The sequence below is a fragment of the Arachis duranensis genome, chromosome 7, assembly GCF_000817695.3.
Source record: "Arachis duranensis cultivar V14167 chromosome 7, aradu.V14167.gnm2.J7QH, whole genome shotgun sequence".
Lineage (NCBI taxonomy): Eukaryota > Viridiplantae > Streptophyta > Magnoliopsida > Fabales > Fabaceae > Arachis > Arachis duranensis.
In genome coordinates, this window is record NC_029778.3 from 1,504,200 (window position 1) to 1,526,639 (window position 22,440).

Consider the following 22,440-nt stretch of genomic DNA (forward strand, 5'->3'; position numbering starts at 1 on the left):
CAATGAACTATAGTTCAAATGACATAATTTCTCCATATTTATCTGGTCACGGTTCGAAAAAAAAGAAGAAAATACTTATTACTTATAAAGGATAATTTTGTCAAATTATCCTAATATTTAATAAATATACAATTAGTTTACATCTTTTATAGTTAAAATTATCGATGACTAAATTATTCAAAATAGTAATTTATTCAAATTTAAAAAGAGAACCCTTTTTAACTAATCGAATACTAATAATTATATATTTTGAATAAATATTTAAAGTCGCATCACAATTAGTCACCAAAAAAAAGTCGCATCACAATTTAGTAACGTTAAAATAAAAAAATGTTTGATAATAAAAAAATTAATTAAAAATAATTAAAATTTATCTTATTTAATATTTATTAATTTTAAATATTAAATAAGATAAATTTAGAGTTTTTTTCCTCTTAGCATTACCACGTTAAAATAAGTGTCAAATACAATGTTAGGACTTAGGAAGTTCTCATAAAACTACAACTAACATTATTATACATAAGTAGTTGTCTTATGTATATATCTTGTTCTTATATTAATTAAGAGTTAACAGGGTTCGCATATATAGTCATGGCAAAAAAAAAATAATGAATAGAGACCACAGAACGTGGCAAAAATAATAGAAGCCGTAACAAATGTTAGTTCTCACTATAAAAACTTGTCCCACAAATTCACAATATATAGTACTATAATAAGTAGTAGTCCTTTCTTTCTTTCTTGTAGGAGAACAATTAAGCTAAAGTAGGCATGGGAGAGTGAGAGAGAAAAAAAACACACACACACACAACAAAGCTTGGTGTTTCAACTTCGAAGAAGCTAAGGTTAATTTAGGAGATCTATCCTACTAGGACAACAATGGCTGAGGTTGTCCATAATGGGCTTCAAGTAGAGAAGCATCAATCCAAGGTTTCTTCTGTAGATGGTATGTTATAATCACCAAACTCTTCTCATATATCTTTAATTTTATTTAGTTTGGTTACATGTTGTTGATGATGTTTATTATATAAATAAAATTTTTTCTTGAAAAAAAATCATGCATATACTTTGAGCTTTTAAATTTAATGGGTTTTTTGCAAGCAATCGCAACTAATGAAATTAATTGATCTCACCATAATAATTCACCATTATATATAATAGTATTTGGTGAAAATCAGGTACAGTCAACTTTACGTGAAGTTGATAGTTGAGAGTCGTTAAATAATTTAAATAATTTAAGTAAATTTTTATCTAACGGCTCTCAATTGTCAATTTTACGTAATAAAATTGACTGTAACTAAATTTTCACGGTAGTATTTATATATTCATTATCTATTCAAAGACTCATCTACTTCACCCTTAAATATTCATATATAATATATAATACAATAACTCTAAGTCTAACCAGTTTGAAAAAATATATATATCTAAGAGTTGATAATCATTATTTGAAAAAAAAAAAATAAGGAGATGGCCATGCATGTGGTGATGAAGGTGGATGAGATAGACTTTGAGAAGTGAGAAGAAAAGATAATTTGGTAAGATTAGTTATGGGTCCATCTCATGGACCATTCTGTAATAAGAGTCCCAGCTAAAAGGTCCCATGTGTTCCCTTTTTTATTTTTATTTAATGGTATTATATAAGGTGCATGCTATGGTTTAAAAAATATTGTAAAAATTAAAATAATAATTTTTAATTTAATAAATAAAAAAATAATATCAAAATATAAAAAAATAAAAAAATATAATTTTAATAATATTTTTAGTTTAATTACTCTATTGGTTCTATAGTTTCGCGAAATTTTTAATTAGGTCTCTATATTTTTTTTTCTTTTAATTTGGTCACTGTACCAATTTTTTTCAATTAAGTCCCTCTTGACAGTAATTGGTTTAATTGAATAGGGATCCAATTAAAAAAAATTAGTGCAGAAACCCAAATAAAAGAAAAAAAAAGTACAAAAATCCAATTAAAAAAAAAATTAGTGCAGAGACTCAGGTAAAAAAAATATAGAGACCTAATTAAAAATTTTACAAAACTATAAGGACCAATATAATAATTAAACCAATATTTTTCAAATATTATTAATAATATTTTTTAAATATTATTAAAGTTATTTAGCTATCGTAATGATAAACATCTTAGACTCTACTGTTATATAAATGTTATAAAAAAAAGTGTTTAATTACAATGTTATTCCCTATAATTTCCCTGAATTTTTAATTAGATATTTATATTTTCTTTTAATTGAGTCTCTAACTCTTCATATCATATTAGATTTTGTAATTAATATCTAATGTGATAAAAATGTTAGAATTAACAGAATACTATGTTAAACAAAACGAATATACTTAACACTTAACCGAATATTTTCTATAATTCAACAGAATATTCTGTTAATTTCAATTTGTTACAATAGAAACTTGGTTATAAAATCTAATATGATATAGAGACCTAATTAAAAATTCAATAAAAATATAAAAACTGGCGGAATAATTAAACCTTAAAAAAAATGAGCAACTTTCATCATTATTAAATGTTATTTGAAGTTTAGAGTTGGAAAAAAAATGTCACATTATTTTTCCTTGTACTAGTACATTAATTATACCTAAATGGTTGTTACATATGTAGGTGACATAATTAATGAGGTTAATGACACTCCCATTGAACAAGTGAAGTTAACAGTGCCAATCACTGATGATCCAAATCAACCATCACTAACATTCAGAACATGGGTTCTTGGAACCATGTCATGTGTTGTTCTTTCTTTTGTGAATCAATTTTTCAGCTACAGAACCAACCCTCTTTTTGTTTCATCTATGTCTGCTCAAATTGTTGCATTCCCACTTGGCAAATTCATGGCTGCAACACTTCCCAAAAAACCTATTCACATTCCCATGACAAAATTGCAGTTCACATTGAATCCAGGCCCATTCACTTTGAAAGAACATACCCTTATTACAATCTTTGCTAGTGCTGGATCTAGTGGTGTTTATGCAATTGGCATAATCACCATTGTCAAGGCTTTCTACCATAGAGGCATTCATCCATTGGCTGCTCTTATGTTAGCATTATCAACCCAGGTTCTGATTAATATTTAATTTAATTTCTAAGCCCAATAATAATTAAAAAGATTTATTTATTATATTGGTCTATATAATTTTATTAAATTTATAATTAAGTCTTTATATATTTTTTTCTTTTTAATTGAGTTCTTACATTGTTTTTTATTTTATAATTAGATTATTCATAGTGTCAAAAAATATTAGAGTTAATTAAATATTTTTTTACAAAATGAAGTTATTCATAATTAAAAAGATCTTTAACTGCATCTATTTTAAAAAAAATATTTTGTTAGTTTTAACGTTTTTAAAATGAAAATAACTTAATTACAACACTAAAAATAGTATAGAGACCCAATAAAAAAAATATAAAAATTTAATTAAAAATTTAATAAAATTATAAGGACCAATAGAATAATTAAACTTAATTAAAATTAATATAAAAAAATAAACACTTTAATTTATTTGTGTCCTTGAATGTTATTTTTAGATGCTTGGTTATGGATGGGCTGGGATTTTTAGAAGATTCCTTGTTGATTCCCCCTACATGTGGTGGCCTTCAAACCTTGTACAAGTATCTCTATTCAGGTATTTTATTTATTTATTTATTTCATTATATTTAACTTGGTAGCTTTTTGCAAATTTTGTTCCATTAATTGATGTGTAAGAGCTAGAGATTAAAAATCTAATTAATAATTAACAAATTACTTAATTTGTATTATGGTGGGGTAGATAATTACTATTATTATGCTGATTATGGTAATTATATAATTTTCACAAATATTACTGAAATTAAAATCACACTTTTTTAACATTTTGACAACACTTTTTAATTTTTAAAATTAAATAATATTTGTAAATAATAAAAAAAAGATTAGCTTAATTTTAACAATATTTTTTAAGTGTTGTCAAAATTGCATTGTGACATAGCCACATGTATTATATTGTTAATTAGTCCCAACAATAATTGGTTTTTTTTTTAATCAATACATTGAGTGAATTAGGAAAATTATTTTCAAATCAATGCAAGAAGCAAAAATAAAAGTTTATATTTTAGGTTTAATTACTCTGTTGGTCCTTATAGTTTCGTAAAATTTTCAATTAGGTCCCTATACTTTTTTTTCTTTTTAATTGGGTCCCTGCACTAATTTTTTTTCCAATTAAATCCTTCTTAGTAGTAATTGGCTTAATTTTATAGGGACCCAACTAAAAAAAAAATTGGTATAGGGACTTAAATAAAAGGAAAAAAATAGTGTAGGGACCCAATTAAAAATTTTTTTGGCGCAATGACTCAATTAAAAGGAAAAAAAGTATAGAGACCTAATTGAAAATTTCGCGAAACTATAAGGACCAACAGAGTAATTAAACCTATATTTTATAAAGGTGTTAATTAATTGTTGGGCTTAAATAACAGGGCATTCCATGAGAAAGAGAAAAGGGCAAAAGAAGGATTAACAAGGCTACAATTCTTCTTGATGGTATTTGGAGCAAGCTTTGCTTATTATCTAATTCCAGGTTACTTATTCCAAGCAATATCAAGTGTTTCTATAGTATGCTTAATATTTAAGGACTCCATTTTAGCACATCAAATAGGATCTGGCATGAAAGGACTTGGAATTGGTTCATTTGGGATTGATTGGAACACAGTTGCTGGATTCCTAGGTAGTCCTCTGGCTGTCCCTGCCTTTGCAATCATAAACATGTTGGTTGGATTTGTTTTCTTCATCTATGTTGTTCTTCCTCTTGCTTATTGGAACAATGTTTTTGATGCTAAGAGGTTCCCTCTTATTAGCTCTCACACGTTTGACTTTTCTGGTCAAAGATACAATGTGACAAGGATTCTGAATGTTAAGACTTTTGACATTGACTTGGAGAGTTATCAGAGTTATAGTAAGCTCTATGTTAGTGCTGTCTTTGCACTTCTCTATGGATTGAGCTTTGCTAGTTTGACTGCCACTATTTCACATGTCATTCTTTTCAATGGAAAGTAAGATTCATCCCTTAATTTCTCTCATTATATTCTATTTAATAGTTGAGAGTCGGTTAAATAATTTGACAGATTAGACTAAATTATCATCTAATGACTCTTAGCTATCAACTTCACATGTAGTTTATCTGCATTGAGTTCTTACCATTCAATATATATAGTTTTTAATACAAAATATGCAAATTTTTGTTTTTGATAATGCTAATGGAAATACTTATTAATAATCAAAATAGAGAAATGCTAGGGGGCAGTATAATTTGTGATGTTTAGCTATCAATTAGCTATCGTTAATATTTTCAATGGTGTGAGATGATATTTAATAGTGTAGGATTAATCATTTTCTTTTTAATAGTTAAGTGCTGGCCAGATTTCAACAAAAATACTAACTCCTAGACTTTCTCATCAAAATACATATTAATTTAAATATTTTTTAGTAAAATTAAATAATCAGCTATCAAAATATTTAAATTTGTCGTAGTAGATTAATAATCAAACATGTTTATAATAATATAATAAAGTTTATTTTATAAAATACTAAATATGTATTTCTATTTGAGATGATTATTTTTTATATACAACATGTAATATCATTGTATTTGTCTAATATTATTATTTGGGTTTAGTGTATATATATATATAATGGTTGTTTTTTAATTTAAAGATTTTTAGTTTTGATTTCTTATGTTAGTTTGTTTTATTAAATTAAATGATGATGTATGTGTGTCACATTTTACTCAGTCAACATTTAATATAGCAAACAAATTGCATTGATTAAAAAAATAATAAATTAATTAACTAAGCCTTGTATACATATAATTATGTTTGATAAATCATCTAACAATTTAAGTAATAATGGCCTTGTATGAAATATGAATAGAACGATATATCAGATGTGGAGGAAGACAACAAAAACACTGAAAGGAGAAGAAGTTGAAGATGTGCATACAAGAATCATGAAGAAGAACTATGAGCAAGTTCCTCAATGGTGGTTTGTCTCCATTTTGGTTCTAATGGCCGTCATGGCCTTAATAACTTGTGAAGGTTTTGGCAAGCAACTCCAACTTCCATGGTGGGGAGTTTTAATGTCTCTAGGAATTGCATTGGTCTTCACTCTGCCAATTGGAGTCATTCAAGCAACAACAAACACAGTAATATATATTCACTATCCTTTAATTTTATGGTTTAATTACTATTTTCGTTTCTATAATTTTATTAAATTTGTAATTATGTTTTTATATTTTTTTTTATTTAATTAATTTTTTACACTGCTTTTAATTTTGTAATTAGATTATTTCTATGTCAAAATGTGAAAACTCAGGTGCAGTTGACTTCACGTAAAGTTGATAGTTGAGAGTCATTAGATGAAAATTTAGTCAAATCAATCAAATCATTTAACAACTCTCAATTATCAACTTAGTTTCCACCATGTCAAAAATATTAAAATTAATAAAATATTTCTTTCAAAAAATATGTGATCAAAGATTTAATTATGTTCTTAATTATAGATACTTTCAATTTACAGAGAAATATTCAATTAATTCTAATATTTTTTTATATTAGAAATGATCTAATTACAAAATTAAAAAAGTGTATATAGACTCAATTGAAAAGAAAAAAATATATATAAAAATTTAATTAAAAATTTGATAAAACTATAGAAATTAATAGAATAATTAAATTTTATTTTATTTTTTAAAAATTTAAAAAATAATTTATTAATATTGTATAGATTTCACTAATTTATTGTGAATAATAACATGCAGCAAATTGGACTGAATGTGATCACAGAATTAATAATTGGATATATTTACCCGGGAAAGCCTCTTGCAAATGTAACCTTCAAGACCTATGGATACATTAGCATGTCACAGGCACTTGCTTTTCTTGGTGACTTCAAGTTAGGTCACTACATGAAGATTCCTCCAAAATCCATGTTCATCGTTCAGGTTGGTATTATCAAATTATTGTACCAAAATTACTTATTCTAATTTTTTTTAATGGTTAGATAGCTTTATGAGTATGATTGTATATAAGTAAGCTATTAAAATAATATCTAAAAATTAATATTATTGACAAAAATAATCTTAAAACATAGGAACGATAAATAAGTTACTCAAATATTTAAAATTTTAATGAAAATAACTAAATATTAAATATATATTTTTAAAAATAGTTTTAGAGATTATATTTTAAAATAAGCTTTTACGAGTATTGTGAATGACCGAACTTTTTTTGCAAAATTGGATTTTGCTTTAATTTTTTATATGCATATTTTAAATAATTATCTAAATATTTAAATAATATTCAAATAAAAAAATACACATTATTTGCTAAATACAAAAACTACTCGTCCCTTAAAAAAAGATATTTAAAATATTTTTATCGTGTGTTTAAATCATTGGATGAGTTATTTAGTTTATACTCTCAAAGTTATTTTGTTAAATTTTTGAATACCATTTTTATAGTTTTTTCTGAAACAAAAATTCTCTCTTCTAAAAAGTTAAGCTCTGTTTGATATATATCCACACATAAAATTATTATAAAAAAATGTTATTCGTATACTAAAATTAGTTATTATATATTTGTATAAATACATGGAAGATTTAATTTATTTTCAATATGTATTTATATTTTGGTATGTATTTTATACTAATAACTGATTTGAATAATTTTGGTGTATGGTGTTTAGTTGGCAAGCACAATAGTGGCTTCAATTGTGTGCTTTAGCACCGGATGGTGGCTTCTAACAACCGTTGATCATATCTGCGACGAATCACTCTTGCCGGCCGGTAGTCCCTGGACATGCCCCGGCGACGACGTGTTCTACAACGCTTCAATCATATGGGGCGTTGTAGGACCTGGAAGAATGTTCACCAGGGAAGGAATCTATCCTGAGTTGAACTGGTTCTTCCTGGTCGGACTTTTAGCTCCGGTTCCGGTTTGGCTACTTTCTAGAAAGTTCCCGGAGCACAAGTGGATTGAGCTCATCAACATGCCACTCATCATTCAAGGCGCCAGCGGCATCCCGCCGGCAAGAACGGTGAACTACATTATGTGGATAATTGTTGGGATATTTTTCAATGTGTATGTTTATAACAAGTTTAAGGCATGGTGGGCTCGCCATACTTATATTCTCTCCGCCGCCTTGGATGCGGGCGTTGCTTTCATGGGTGTGATGTTGTATTTTACACTCCAAAACTATGGTGTTTATGGTCCAAAATGGTGGGGGTTTGAGGCAGATGACCAATGCTATTTAGCAAAATGCCCCACAGCCTCAGGCGTAGTTGCCAAGGGATGTCCCATTTTATGACTTTGGTTTTCATATATTATTCAATATAGTTCTTAAAATGAATCTCTTTTATTTTTGGCTATTTAATTATAGGACAAGCCCACGATTCTACAAAGAAATAAAAAAATCCAAATGATCAAATGTTTAGAAAAAGCTATATAGAAGTGCTTACTTTCTGACCAAAAAAAAAAAAGTGCCTGCTTTTATAGGCTAAAAAATTTAAATATAGAAGTGTGATATATTTTAATATTGTAATTTTTTGTGTATTTTTAAAATTGTGAAAGATAAACAAATTGGATCTTCATTTGTGTTTAAAAAATTTTCACAGTACATAAATTATACCCTAAAATTTAGAGTACACAAATTTGATCTATTCCAAATTTTTTAAAACATAAATTAGACGATTCGATTTTTGTACCTTTTAAAAGTCAGACAATTCGTTTTTTATTCTTTAAATTAAGCCATTTTATATTTAAAAAAAATACCATTCACAATTTAAAAAAACACTATTATTAATTCAATATTAAAAATAAAAAAATGTGCTTCATAATTTATTCATATATTAGAGAGAATAATTCTACGACACATGAATAATTAAAAATAAACGTTGTTTTCTAGTTTTTTCTCATAAGTTATAATTAAACATTCATCTTACTTTATCTTTTTATTTTTAAATTAAATTCCAAAAATTTATCAATAATTAATTTTTTCTTTTTTCTTTATGCAATATATAATTATATATGGATGGCGTGCCACATATCCTAATACTTATAGTAGGTTCATAATGCCATCAACATTAAATACCAGTGTTGATGTTCTGATCCAAAATTTAAAGTTAGACTAAAAAATAAATAAAGTCCAAAATTATATAAGTCTATGTGTTCGACTTAGTCGATTGAACCAATTAATTAGTAGGATCAAAACTGCCTTTATTAACAAGCTCATAAATTTAAGATATGAGATCGTAACAACCTAACAACTTCAAGATAGGAGGAAAAAAAAGATAACTATTTGATAAAATTTTAACAACTTTTAGATAAAAGAAAAAGATAAAATAAGATAGGAAGAAGGTTATAGAGCTGATCCTTAGGTTACTATTTGACCCTTAGATTACTATTTCAAACTCTATAAATACTCTTTTATCTCATGTATTTTTCAACTCTAATCTCAGTATTTTTCAACTTTAAACTACTGAGTATCGGAGTTCTTTAAAAATATCGTTTCTACCTTTTTAAAAATATCATTTCTATCTTTACTAAGTCCTCTGAAGATCACACTTCAGGTAATTCCAAAACAACTAGTATTTTAAAACACTACCAATTATCAACTCTTTTTTTTTGTTCTTTCGATAATCATTTTACTTTTTCTTCTTTGTCCAATGCAATGGAATTGATCTCTTTGTTATTTTGTATCTGAAAGGACAATATTTTGTTATCTTTGAGAGCTGAGAAGGATTATAATAACCATTCGAGTTAATTACGAAATTAAAGTTTATTGAGTAAAAGATGGAGCACTGTACATTTTGTTTGAAATCATAAGAGAGAGTTAGTTCTTTCTATATTAAATGAATGAGACATTTATATAATTGTTCTTGGTTAAAATTGGTAAATTATTTTTGGTGAAGTACATAATAAAGATAAGGAATCAATTTGAAGTCAAGAACTTTCCAATTCTGTGGTCGAATCTGTTTTTTCTTTATTCCATATTCATTCACCCTTGAATCCCTTTAAAATTGGAGAGTTCTTGTTATGTATCATAGTTTTAGAGATTACTTGTTATTAACAATAGCAGAGATTAGTTATGATTTATTCTTAAACGTTATTTAGGGATGTATTCTTTATTAATTAAACAAATCTTAATTTTTTTATTTATTATATTTTATATCTATATTTCAAATATAGAATTTAGAATTAAAAAACAAAAGTGTGTTTAAAATTTTAAATTTATGTTTTAAGATTTGTATTTTAAAGTTCAAAAAGCATTTGTCTTTCTTTCTTTCTTTTTTTTTTGGAATATATTAGCATTCTTCGTTACTTTTATAAATATAGATGGCTTTATAATATCTAAATACATGCAAGTAGATCCTTATACTTTATAATAGCACTTCTTGTTAATTAAATGAATTTTAATTTTTTTATTTATTATATTTAGTATTTAGTATTTAAAATTAAAAATTAAATTTAAAAATAAATTAAAATTAAAATTTAAAAATAAATTAAAATTTAAAATTAAAATTAAAATTCAAATTCAAAATTCAAAATTTAGATTTAATGTTGTTAGTTCTCACTATAAAAACTTGTCCCACAAATTTTCTTTCTTGTAGGCGAACAAGCTTAAGGTAGGTTAATCAAGGAGATTAATCCTACTAGTACAACCATGGCTGAGGTTGTCATCCATAATGATCCTGAAGAGAAGCATCATTCCAAGGTTTCTGTAGAAGGTATGTGTTATAATCACTAAACTCTTTTTGATATATCTTTTATTTAGTTTAGTTTACATGTCGTTGATGTTTATTATATAAACAAAATTGTTTCTTGAAAAGATCATGCATATATATACTCTGAGCTTTTAAATTTAATGGATTTGTAAGCAATTGCAACAAAAGAAATTACTTGACCTCACCATAATAATAATTCATCCTTACAATAGTATTTATATATTCATTATCTATTGTTATAAAAAAGTAGCAACTTTCATCATTAATAAATGTTATACTTGAAAAAAAAAACATGTCACATTATTTTTCCTTATACTAGTAGATTAATAAATGTTACATATGTAGGTGACAATATTGATGAGGTTGATGACTCTCCCATTGAACAAGTGAAGTTAACAGTGCCAATCACTGATGATCCAAATCAACCAGCACTAACATTCAGAACATGGGTTCTTGGAATCTTGTCATGTGTTGTTCTGTCATTTGTGAATCAATTTTTCAGCTACAGAAGCAACCCTCTTTCTGTTGGATCTATGTCTGCTCAAATTGTTGCATTCCCACTTGGCAAATTCATGGCTGCAACACTTCCCACAAAGCATTTTCACATTCCCATGACAAATTGGCATTTCACATTGAATCCAGGCCCATTCACTTTGAAAGAACATGCCCTTATTACAATCTTTGCTAGTGCTGGATCTAGTGGTGTTTATGCAATTGGCATAATCAACATTGTCAAGGCTTTCTACCATAGAAGCATTCATCCATTGGCTGCTTTTATGTTAGCAATTTCAACCCAGGTTCTCATTACTATTTAATTTCTTAACCCCATTAATAATTAAAATTAATATAAAAAATAAAAACTTTAGTTTAATTGTGTCCTTGAATCTTATTTTTAGATGCTTGGTTATGGATGGGCTGGGGTTTTTAGAAGATACCTTGTTGAATCTCCCTACATGTGGTGGCCTTCAAACCTTGTACAAGTGTCTCTATTCAGGTATTTTATTTATTTATTTATTTATCTTAAAAAAAACTCTATAAACAGCCCTGACAATTATTTCAAAAGACAACGAAACTCTTTACAAAAAAAATACCAAACCAGGTCCTTGAGCTTTATTTTTATGGGACTGATTAACTCTTGTGCAAAAAAAAGTTAATGTTATTTTTTTAGCATAGGAGCTAATCAGTCCCAAAAAACAAAGATAACGAGACTCCTGATAATTATTTCAAAAGACAACGAGGCTCTTGACAAAAAAATACCAAATCTAGTCTCTCAGCTTTATTTATATGAGACTGATTAGCTCTTGTACAAAAAAAAAGTCAATGTATTTTTTTGGTATAGAGACTAATCAGTCCCAAAAAAACAAATATCAGAAACCGAATTGGGTATTTTTTTTGTCAAGGATCTCGTCGTCCTTTCGAAGTATTGTCAGGAACCGAAGGATCTCGTCGTCCTTTTTTTTGCAATAAAAGGTTTTTATTATTAATGAATGAATTGCAAACAGGGCATTCCATGAGAAAGAGAAAAGGCCAAAAGAAGGATTAACAAGGCTGCAATTCTTCTTGATGGTATTTGCAGCAAGCTTTGCTTATTATGCAATTCCGGGTTACTTATTCCAAGCAATATCAAGTATTTCTATAATATGCTTAATATATAAGAACTCCATTTTAGCACATCAAATAGGATCAGGAACGACAGGACTTGGAATTGGTTCATTTGCACTTGATTGGAACACAGTTGCTGGATTCCTAGGTAGTCCTCTGGCTAGCCCTGCCTTTGCACTCATAAACATGTTGGTTGGATTTGTTGCCTTCATCTACATTGTTCTTCCTCTTTTTTATTGGAACAATGTTTTTGATGCTAAGAGGTTCCCTTTTATTAGCTCTCACACGTTTGACTTTACTGGTCAAAAATACAATGTCACAAGGATTCTCAATGTTAAGACTTTTGACATTGACATGGAGAGTTATCAGAATTATAGTAAGCTCTATCTTAGTATTACCTTTGCACTTGTCTATGGATTGAACTTTGCCAGTTTGACTTCCAGTATTTCACATGTCATTCTTTTCCATGGAAAGTAAGATTATTCATCCTTTCATTTCTCTCATTCTATTCTATTCGATATACATGTCAAATCATCTAACAGTTTTAAGTATATGAACTATGAAGAACGATATATCAGATGTGGAAGAAGGCAAAAAAATCACTGGGAGAAGAAGATGTGCACACAAGAATCATGAAGAAGAACTATGAGCGAGTTCCTCAATGGTGGTTTATCACCATTTTGGTTCTAATGACCATAATGTCCTTAATAACTTGTGAAGGTTTTGGCAAGCAGCTCCAACTTCCATGGTGGGGAGTTTTAATGTCTCTAGGAATTGCATTGGTCTTCACTTTGCCAGTTGGAGTCATTCAAGCAACAAATCTTTTAATTTATATTTTAAAGAAATAAAAAATAATTTATTGTATGGATTTGAATACTAATAATTTATTGTGAATAAAATGCAGCAAATTGGACTGAATGTGATCACAGAGTTAATAATTGGATATCTATACCCGGGAAAGCCTCTTGCAAATGTAACCTTCAAGACCTATGGATACATTAGCATGACACAGGCACTTAGCTTTATTGGTGACTTTAAGTTAGGCCACTACATGAAGATTCCTCCAAAATCTATGTTCATCGTTCAGGTTGGTATTACCAAATTTTTTACCTTTAGATAGCTTTTATGAGTATGCATGATTGTATATGAGGAAATTATAGCATCACCCTTATTAAAATAATACCTGATAAAAATAACTTTAAAACATAAGAATAGTAAAGAAGCTATTCAAATATTTAAAGTTTTAATAGAATTAACTAAATATTAAATATATATTTTTAAAAATAGTTTTAGAGATCAGATTTTACAAACATTATTAAAAAAAGTGAGATTTTACGCTTAAGTAAATTTTTTTATTTTTTATTTTTTGTGAATGACTGAAATTTCTATGCAAAATTTGATTTTGCTATAATTGGTGAATGCTACCCTACATTATCTAATGTTACCCTTTCTGATGTGTGATATTTTAATTCGATGTTTATTTTAATACATTTGTTATATATTTATTAAAATATTAATTTAAAAATTTTCTTATATTAACTAAATTTTAAACTAAAATATTGATATGATAAATTAAAAATAAAAACACAAATTAGTGTCACAGCGAAAATTTTCAATTTGAAAAGTTTATTGTGTCAAATAAATCTTTAAATTTGAAAATTTATTCTATACAATTTGATTTCGAATTATATGAAAAAAAAAGAAGAAATTGAAACACTTTATATCTTGTTTTTTAAAAATTAATGTAGCCACTTTGTAATTATTTTTTTATAAAGGTCTGGATTTTTATTTAATTTTTGTTAGAAATAAGAGATTTTGTGTAAAAAAATAAATGAGTAATATATAATATTATTTTTCAAATATTGTGTTAAATTTTCAACAAATTTTAATGATCCAAAATTAATTTTTTATTTTTTTATTTTATTAGATAAATTATTCATCCAACAAATTTTACTAAAAATTTAAAACAAATAAACACCTATTAAAATATGACATATCAGAGAGGATAACTTACATGTTATTTTAGAGAAGGTAGAATAGTATTCACCATTTTTTATATGCACCTTTTAAATAGTTATTCAAATATTTAAACAAAATTAATTATGGTAAAAACTCAAGTGCAGTCAACTTCATGTGAAGTTGATAATTGAAAACTATTAGATAAAAATTTAGCCAAATCAGTCAAATCATTTAACCATCAATTTCATGTGAAGTTGACTGCACCTGAGTTTTCACTGATTATATATCTAACGAATAATAATTTCTATGTTGGTATGGTGTTTAGTTGGCAAGCACAATAGTGGCTTCAGTTGTGAGTTTTGGCACCGCATGGTGGCTTTTGACATCCATTGATCATATTTGCGACACATCACGCTTGCCGGCCGGTAGTCCATGGACATGCCCGAACGACGACATCTTCTACAACGCCTCAATCATATGGGGCGTTGTAGGACCAGCTAGAATGTTCACCAAGAAAGGAATCTATATTGCCATGAACTGGTTCTTCCTCATCGGATTTTTAGCACCGGTTCCAGTTTGGCTACTTTCTAGAAAGTTTCCTCAGCACAAGTGGATTGAACTCATCCACATACCGCTCATCATCGCAGGCGCCAACAACATCCCGCCGGCGGGATCGGTGAACTTAATTATGTGGGGAATTGTTGGGATATTTTTCAACGTGTATGTTTACACCAAGTTTAAGAAATGGTGGGCTCGCCATACTTATATTCTCTCCGCCGCCTTGGATGCCGGTGTTGCTTTCATGGGTGTGGCGTTGTATTTCACACTCCAAAGCTATGGTGTTTATGGTCCAAAATGGTGGGGCTTGGAATCTAACCAATGCCCTTTAGCATCATGCCCTACAGCCCCAGGTGTAGTTGCCAAGGGATGCCCCGTTCTTAATTGAATCATCTTTTATATTTTGAGCAATGTTAAGGGGCAGCAATTTTTGTGATTATTAGCCATCAACTAACTATTATTGATGATTTAATGGTGTGAGATTTCATCCAATAACTCACATTTCTCTACTGGTTACATACTGGCCAAAATTCAATAAAACTGCTGGCCCGGCCCCTAGACTTTTCCTTATATTTTTTAGTAAATATTATTAAGTAGTGCTACGAGTCGAGCATATTTATAATACTATTTTTTAAGTATTTTTCTTTTTATCAAAGATATTTGCGACTTTTTAGATAACTATACTATTTGAACTATAATTCATTGGCTTTTAAGTATTTTATTTATCGATATGCATTATTTATAGCGTAATTTTACCAATTTATATTCTATTATTTATCTCATTTTTACTATAAACGAAATGACTATACAGTTTAATTGAGATAAGACATCATTTTATTTGGTTATATATAAAATTTGAAAAAATAGTTAAGGATTAGTTAAAATTTTTGAATTATAAAAAATTGATTTATCATTCAGACAAATAATTAAGGATATGAAAGAGTATTTACTATTTATTTTTTTGATTGAGTGAAAAAAAAAAATTAGTGGATTTGGACAAAGAATTTGTCTAGATACATTAACCTTTGTTTAGATACATTCTTTTTCAAAGAACATAAAAAAAAATAAATGAGTTACTTGTTTTGAAATTAAATGAGTATTAATTAGCAATTAATTTTCTGAGATCACATATTAATTAAAATACAACATGTACATACAAAGATTTTCGGTTATATACACAGGACTAGTATATGTATACGGTATACCTGTGTGTGTCACAAGGCAACAAAAAAAAATTATAAATTTATAATGTTTTTAAGATCCTTTAAATTTATTATTTACCAATCTATTCTAATTTGTTTGCGCTCTATTTGCTATACATAAATTTTTTTATATAAATATTCTATATATTATGCTTGTTGTATAGATATTTTTAAATAATCATTAAGAAAAGTTAAATATGTACGGTTACATATGTAAATCGAGTAAAACAAACAAATATATTTTTCAAGCAGAAGTTTGAATACAAATTAAAAAATTAGGGGAAAAAAGACTCTCCATAAAATATATAACTTAAATTCAATTTTTTGTTTAGATGCCAAACACTAAATTTAGTTCATAATTCAATTATTTTCCCATTTAAATGTTCCAAATTAAAATGGTTCAGCCAGCTAATTAATCAATAGTATTTTCAACAACACTAGTACAAATTTAACTATTTCTTCTCAAATTAGCATTTTGTATTTTACTTTTTTTATTCATTAAAAGTTTAATATATTTAGACAAAAATATGTTCAAAGTTCAAACCTATCAATATTTCAATGAACTAAAAAAATGAAAGTAGTCAATAGTTTGAGGAGTGGGAGTAAATATTAAAAAAGGTAATTATAAAATCCAACTCATTTTTTATAATTTTTAGATATAAAAGAAAGTCATTAAATTTTATGTTTTTGACGTTTTAAAAAATTAATATATATTTAAATTTTTTATTTATTTAAATATTGGAAATATAACTAAAATAATAGATGAATCAAAGAGATATTTTCTACTTAGTCAGCATGAGTCATTACTCATTACTACTCTTAGTTGTGAACAGCTTTTATTTTTCTAAATATAAGAGATTCCATCTTAAAATAAGTATCATTTTTTCCTCTCCCCCATACCACATATTTTTTCCCCTATACATTCAATTGATGACGCATCAATGATATCATAAGATATACATAGAATATATAAGAATAAGATACATACATGTTTAAATATGCATAAAAAAAAAAAGAGATAATGAATACAAGGTATATCAAGTTAAGAGGGTCCATCACTATAAAAGTGTAGTTCCTTTCTTGTTGTGTGAGAACAAGGTACGAAATTGAAAGAGACACAGAGGTTGTTGGTGTTTTCTCATCAGTGGCCAGAGAGCAATGGATTGGGTGGTCAATGAGAATGAAGAGAAGCTTCTTCAAAATCACAGTAAATGGTACATATACAATTCTATGTACTAATTAACTATTATAAATTTATAATAGTAGTAAAATGAAGAATAATATGGTGAACAATGCTAATTGCTTCAACATCTATTGAATTGATCTTGTAGACTTGAATTTTTAATGTCAAGACTCAAGAGTTAGTAAGATCCTTCCTAGGGATCAAAATTTACAGAGGATCAATCTTTTAATTTGTTTTAAATACCAAAAATTCAAGTAAAAAATATTGATTTTTATGCATAAAAAAAAAAGAATTCGATTGTATATTCCACCAACATTAAAATAATGCGTTTGATTTGTATTTTTTATTTTTATACATAAAAAAATTTTGATCATATGTTTCGTAAATATCAAAACATTGTGTTTGATTTTTATTTTTAATATATTTTTTATTTTTAATGTAAAAAATTTGTAAGATCCTTCCTACAGTCTCAAAAATAACGGAAAGATCAATATTTTAATTTGTTTTTAAAAATACCCAAAATATCGACTTTTAATCTTTTATGACCACAAATACCTTTGATTTGCGTTTTTATATTTAATATATTTTTTTTTCAATTTTGTGAATAAGAAAAAAACCAATAAACTCACATTTTTCAATTTTTATAATTTTTTCAATCTAACATATTTTTATTTTTGTACTGTATTAATTTTTATACATAAAAAAGATTTGATCATGTATTTCGTAAATATCAAAATATTGTGTTTGATTTTTATTTTTAATATTTTTTATTGTTAATATAAAAAATTAGCGAAATTCTTCATAGAATCTCAAAAACAACAGAAAGATCAATATTTTAATTTATTTTTAAAATATCAAAAATATCGATTTTTATGAGTAAAAAAATTCGATCACAAAATGCGTTTGATTTGTGTTTTTATATTTAATATTTTTTTTTTACAATTTTGTGAATAAGAAAAAAATCAATAAAAAAAAATAAACTCACATTTTTGTAAATTTTTTTTTTTTTAGGAGAGAATGAGGAAGTAGATGATTCTCCAATTGAACAAGTGAGGCTAACAGTGCCAATAAGTGATGATCCAAATGAAGCAGCACTAACATTTAGAACATGGCTTCTTGGGATTATATCATGTGTGGTTCTTTCATTTCTGAACCAATTCTTTGGTTACAGAACCAACCCTCTTACCCTTACATCTGTGTCTGTCCAAATTGTTACACTCCCAGTTGGTAAATTCTTGGCTGCAACACTTCCCACAAAGCAAATCAGTGTTCCTTTGACCAAATGGTCATTTACCTTGAATCCAGGACCATTTACTATGAAAGAACATGTCCTTATAACATTATTTGCAAGTGCTGGATCCAGTGGTGTCTATGCAATTAACATCATCACTATTGTCAAGGCTTTTTATCATAGAGGCATTCATCCAATTGCTGCTTTTATGTTATCTATGTCAACTCAGGTACCCTAAATCATTTTATTTATTTTTTGAGGAAAAAACAAACAAATCTTTAATTTTTTTAATTCGAAAACACATCAGTTGACTAATTGAAAATATAGAAATGTTATTGACTTTCTAAAATATGAGACATTTAAATTTTTCTATCTAAAATATATAAAAATAAATAAATTTTAGAAAAATTTAGATGTCTCACGTTTTAAAAAATAAGAGACGTTTTTTATTTTTTAATTAATCAAAAATTTATTTGTTTTTGAAATAAAAATTAGAAACTTATTTATTATTTATTCTATTTTTTTTATTTTACAATATTTTTCAGTTTAACAGATTAATAATTAATTCGCAATGTATTATTTTATTTATGTAGTCTTTTCTTATAACCATATTTTCAATTTGAGTTTCTTTTTAGTTATATTTTTTAAGGATTTTGTTGAAATTATTTTAGATGCTTGGTTATGGATGGGCTGGAATCTTTAGAAGTATTCTTGTTGACTCTCCCTACATGTGGTGGCCCACAAATCTTGTCCAGGTGTCTCTATTCAGGTATTTTAATTTATTTTAATATTTAATTATTTACTAATATATATAGGGTCTTAATAGATCGTTATATATTCATTATATTATACATTTTTTGAAAAAAATAAAAGAATATACAATGATAATAAAAACGAAATTATGAAAAAAGGGAAAAAAAAACAAAAAATGGAAAAATAGTTAAAAAGACAGCTGGCAAATATAATATAAAAAAATATAACTTAGTATTTAAAGACCATAATTTAAGATTTATAACTTAAATATTTTAGACTCTACTCATCACAATAATCATTGTATAATTATTTTAAAAGATATCCACATTCTACAGTCCACACATGTAAACCCAATCCATTTGACCTAAGTTTGACCAAAGTTGATAGATTATTTATTTATTTAATAGTTTTCGAAGATTTTTTCACCTTCATATAAATATATATTGTCAAGAATATTAAGCTAATTAATTAGTTAACATAATAATTTGGGCTGTGTGAAATAATTTTCATAATAAAATATTAAAAAATATATTTTCTATAATTTTTTTTCATTTATAAAATTCTAAAAATTAAAATACTAAAAATAAAAATAGAAAATAATGAAAAATCCAAAATCACTAGGTTCTAAATAACTATTACAAAAATATTATTTATACACTAAAATCAGTTATCATATATTTATACATAAATATATGTGTTGTTTAAATTATTTTTAATTTATATTTTATGTTATAACATATATTTTATACTAGTAGTTGATTATGGTGTACATCTGACATGATTCTGAATGTTATATTGTATTAGGATATGGTTTTAATCCTTAGCTCACGAGTTATGGTTGATAAATAACTATTGAATGAGATTACAGGACATTGCATGAGAAAGAAAAAAGGCCTAAAGGAGGATTAACAAGGATGCAATTCTTCTTAATAGTGTTTGGAGCGAGCTTTGCATATTATGTTATTCCAGGCTACCTCTTCCAATCATTGCAAGCTATCTCTATAGTTTGCTTGATATGGAAGAAATCTATCACTGCACAACAAATTGGTTCAGGCTATTATGGCCTTGGCATCGGCTCGTTCGCCCTCGACTGGAACACGGTGGCCGGCTTCTTTGGGAGTCCTTTGGCTTACCCCAGCTTTGCCATCATCAACATATTGGTTGGATTTGTGATCTTTGTGTACATTCTTGTTCCACTCTTCTATTGGAACAACATCAAAGATGCTAAGAAGTTTCCTATCATTAGTTCTCACACATTTGACTCTTCTGGAAACAAATACAATGTTACCCGTATTCTAAATGCAAAAAGCTTTGACATTGATATGGAAGGTTACAACAGTTATAGCAAGATTTATCTTAGTGCCATATTTGCACTTGATTATGGCTTGAGCTTTGCAACTCTCACTGCCACTATTTCACATGTTCTACTCTTTCATGGAAAGTAAGTTAGTAAGACTATTCATCATTCATATATATATTTAAATTGAAATTCAAACTTATATGCACTTACCTTTAAGTTAAGTTGATACTTGAGAATTGGTAAGTGATTTGACATGTTTGACTAAATTATTATCTAACAGTTCTCAACTATCAACTTCAATAAAGACATCTGCATGTGAATCTCTATCTTTTGAAATTCGTGGGTCTAATATATATTTGGTCGATTTGAAGAACGATATATCGGATGACAAGAAGCACAACAGAAGCACTTAAGGGAAAACTTGGAGATGTGCATACAAGAATCATGAAGAAGAACTATGAACAGGTTCCTGAATGGTGGTTTATCTGCATTTTGATTCTAATGACTGTGGTAGCTTTGATATCTTGTGAAGGCTTTGGAAAGCAACTCCAACTGCCATGGTGGGGAGTCTTAATGTCTTTAGGGATTGGACTATCTTTCACTTTGCCAATTGGAATCATTCAAGCAACAACAAACCAGGTAATCTACTCCCTCTATTTGGCCTCTATTTGGCTCATGTTTTCAACTATGCAATCTACCACCACTTTAATTTGAAGTAAATGTTTCTAAACATTAAATAAGTTGTTGTGTGCAGCAAGTTGGACTCAATGTGATCACAGAGTTAATCATTGGGTACCTTTACCCGGGAAAGCCCCTTGCAAATGTAACATTCAAGACCTATGGCTACATTAGCATGTCTCAAGCTCTTGGATTTCTTAATGACTTCAAATTAGGCCACTACATGAAGATTCCTCCCAAATCTATGTTCATTGTGCAGGTACGCATTTGATTCCATAGTTTCCAACATGTATCTAATGCTACACCATATATAAGGTTGTATTTGGTAGTTGGTAGGCACACTGGTGGCTTCCGTCGTGTACTTTGGCACAGCATGGTGGCTTCTTACATCGATCGATAATATATGTGACACATCGAAGTTGCCAGAGAGCAGTCCATGGACATGCCCCGGAGATGATGTGTTCTATAATGCGTCGATCATATGGGGGATCGTAGGGCCAGGAAGAATGTTCACCAAGAAAGGAATCTACCCGGAGCTGAACTGGTTTTTCCTCATTGGTCTCCTTGCGCCAGTTCCAGGGTGGTTCCTTTCTCGAAAGTTCCCAGAGCACAAGTGGATTGGACTCATACACATACCACTCATTATGCAAGGCGCCAGCAGCATTCCACCAGCGAGATCTGTGAACTACATCACGTGGGGAATTGTGGGGATCTTCTTCAACATCTATGTTTACAAGAAGTTCAAGGTGTGGTGGGCGCGCCATACTTACATCCTCTCGGCAGCCCTGGATGCCGGAGTTGCTTTCATGGCTGTTGCACTCTATTTTGCACTCCAAAACTATAATATTTTTGGTCCAGATTGGTGGGGTGTTGATGGAACTGATCACTGCCATCTGGCCAAATGCCCCACAGCACCAGGTGTAGTTGCTGCTGGCTGTCCTGTTCTATGAGTTTCATATAAGAAATCCATGCATGGAGGTGTTAATATAGAGTATCAATAGTAGAAGAACAAATTGCAGTTTGTTTGCATAGCAGGCACCTTTTAGTTCTTTTATTTCCTTTTCTCTGGTCAAGTTGTAATTAAGGTATATGTGTTAAATGAAAGTTAAAAGCATATGTTCTAGCATGAAAGCAAACAATCTCAAATAAACCATAAAGGTTCTTATTGTTATTGGGTCATTTCATTTTATTTTTATGTTTAATT

General features: G+C 27.9%; 3 protein-coding genes across 3 annotated transcripts; all 3 read left to right on the forward strand.

Annotated features, from left to right (window-relative positions):
- Positions 1–786: 786 nt before the first annotated feature.
- Positions 787–8,378, forward strand: LOC107496217 (oligopeptide transporter 1; the record flags this gene model as incomplete). Its single annotated transcript, XM_016117425.3, is given in 7 exon segments — positions 787–943; positions 2,627–3,078; positions 3,548–3,645; positions 4,472–5,044; positions 5,922–6,192; positions 6,808–6,990; positions 7,734–8,378. Coding segments are annotated over 7 exon segments (2,265 nt in total). The 3' UTR covers positions 8,355–8,378.
- A 2,331-nt stretch (positions 8,379–10,709) lies between these two features.
- LOC107496039 (oligopeptide transporter 5-like) lies at positions 10,710–15,288 on the forward strand. Its single transcript, XM_016117243.3, has 7 exons — positions 10,710–10,773; positions 11,116–11,567; positions 11,667–11,764; positions 12,273–12,845; positions 12,938–13,193; positions 13,271–13,459; positions 14,657–15,288. The coding sequence occupies exons 1-7, from the start codon at positions 10,710–10,712 to the stop codon at positions 15,275–15,277; spliced, it is 2,253 nt and encodes a 750-aa protein (XP_015972729.1). The 3' UTR covers positions 15,278–15,288.
- A 1,855-nt stretch (positions 15,289–17,143) lies between these two features.
- Positions 17,144–22,405, forward strand: LOC107496146 (oligopeptide transporter 1). The gene is made up of 7 exons (XM_016117346.3): positions 17,144–17,305; positions 18,286–18,734; positions 19,177–19,274; positions 20,127–20,699; positions 20,930–21,197; positions 21,313–21,495; positions 21,566–22,405. The coding sequence occupies exons 1-7, from the start codon at positions 17,266–17,268 to the stop codon at positions 22,184–22,186; spliced, it is 2,232 nt and encodes a 743-aa protein (XP_015972832.1). The 5' UTR covers positions 17,144–17,265; the 3' UTR covers positions 22,187–22,405.
- The last annotated feature ends 35 nt before the right edge of the window (positions 22,406–22,440 follow it).

What these genes read in the sequence shown, in the direction of transcription:
- LOC107496146 (XM_016117346.3), top strand. Translation starts at nt 17,266, where the DNA reads ATGAGAATGAAGAGAAGCTTCTTCAAAATCACAGTAAATG. An exon ending in GTCCAGGTGTCTCTATTCAG is followed by an intron (nt 19,275 to 20,126) that starts GTATTTTAATTT and finishes ATGAGATTACAG; the next exon opens with GACATTGCATGAGAAAGAAA. An exon ending in TTCAAGCAACAACAAACCAG is followed by an intron (nt 21,198 to 21,312) that starts GTAATCTACTCC and finishes TGTTGTGTGCAG; the next exon opens with CAAGTTGGACTCAATGTGAT.
- LOC107496039 (XM_016117243.3), top strand. Translation starts at nt 10,710, where the DNA reads ATGGCTGAGGTTGTCATCCATAATGATCCTGAAGAGAAGCATCATTCC. An exon ending in GTACAAGTGTCTCTATTCAG is followed by an intron (nt 11,765 to 12,272) that starts GTATTTTATTTA and finishes AATTGCAAACAG; the next exon opens with GGCATTCCATGAGAAAGAGA. An exon ending in GAGTCATTCAAGCAACAAAT is followed by an intron (nt 13,194 to 13,270) that starts CTTTTAATTTAT and finishes ATTGTGAATAAA; the next exon opens with ATGCAGCAAATTGGACTGAA.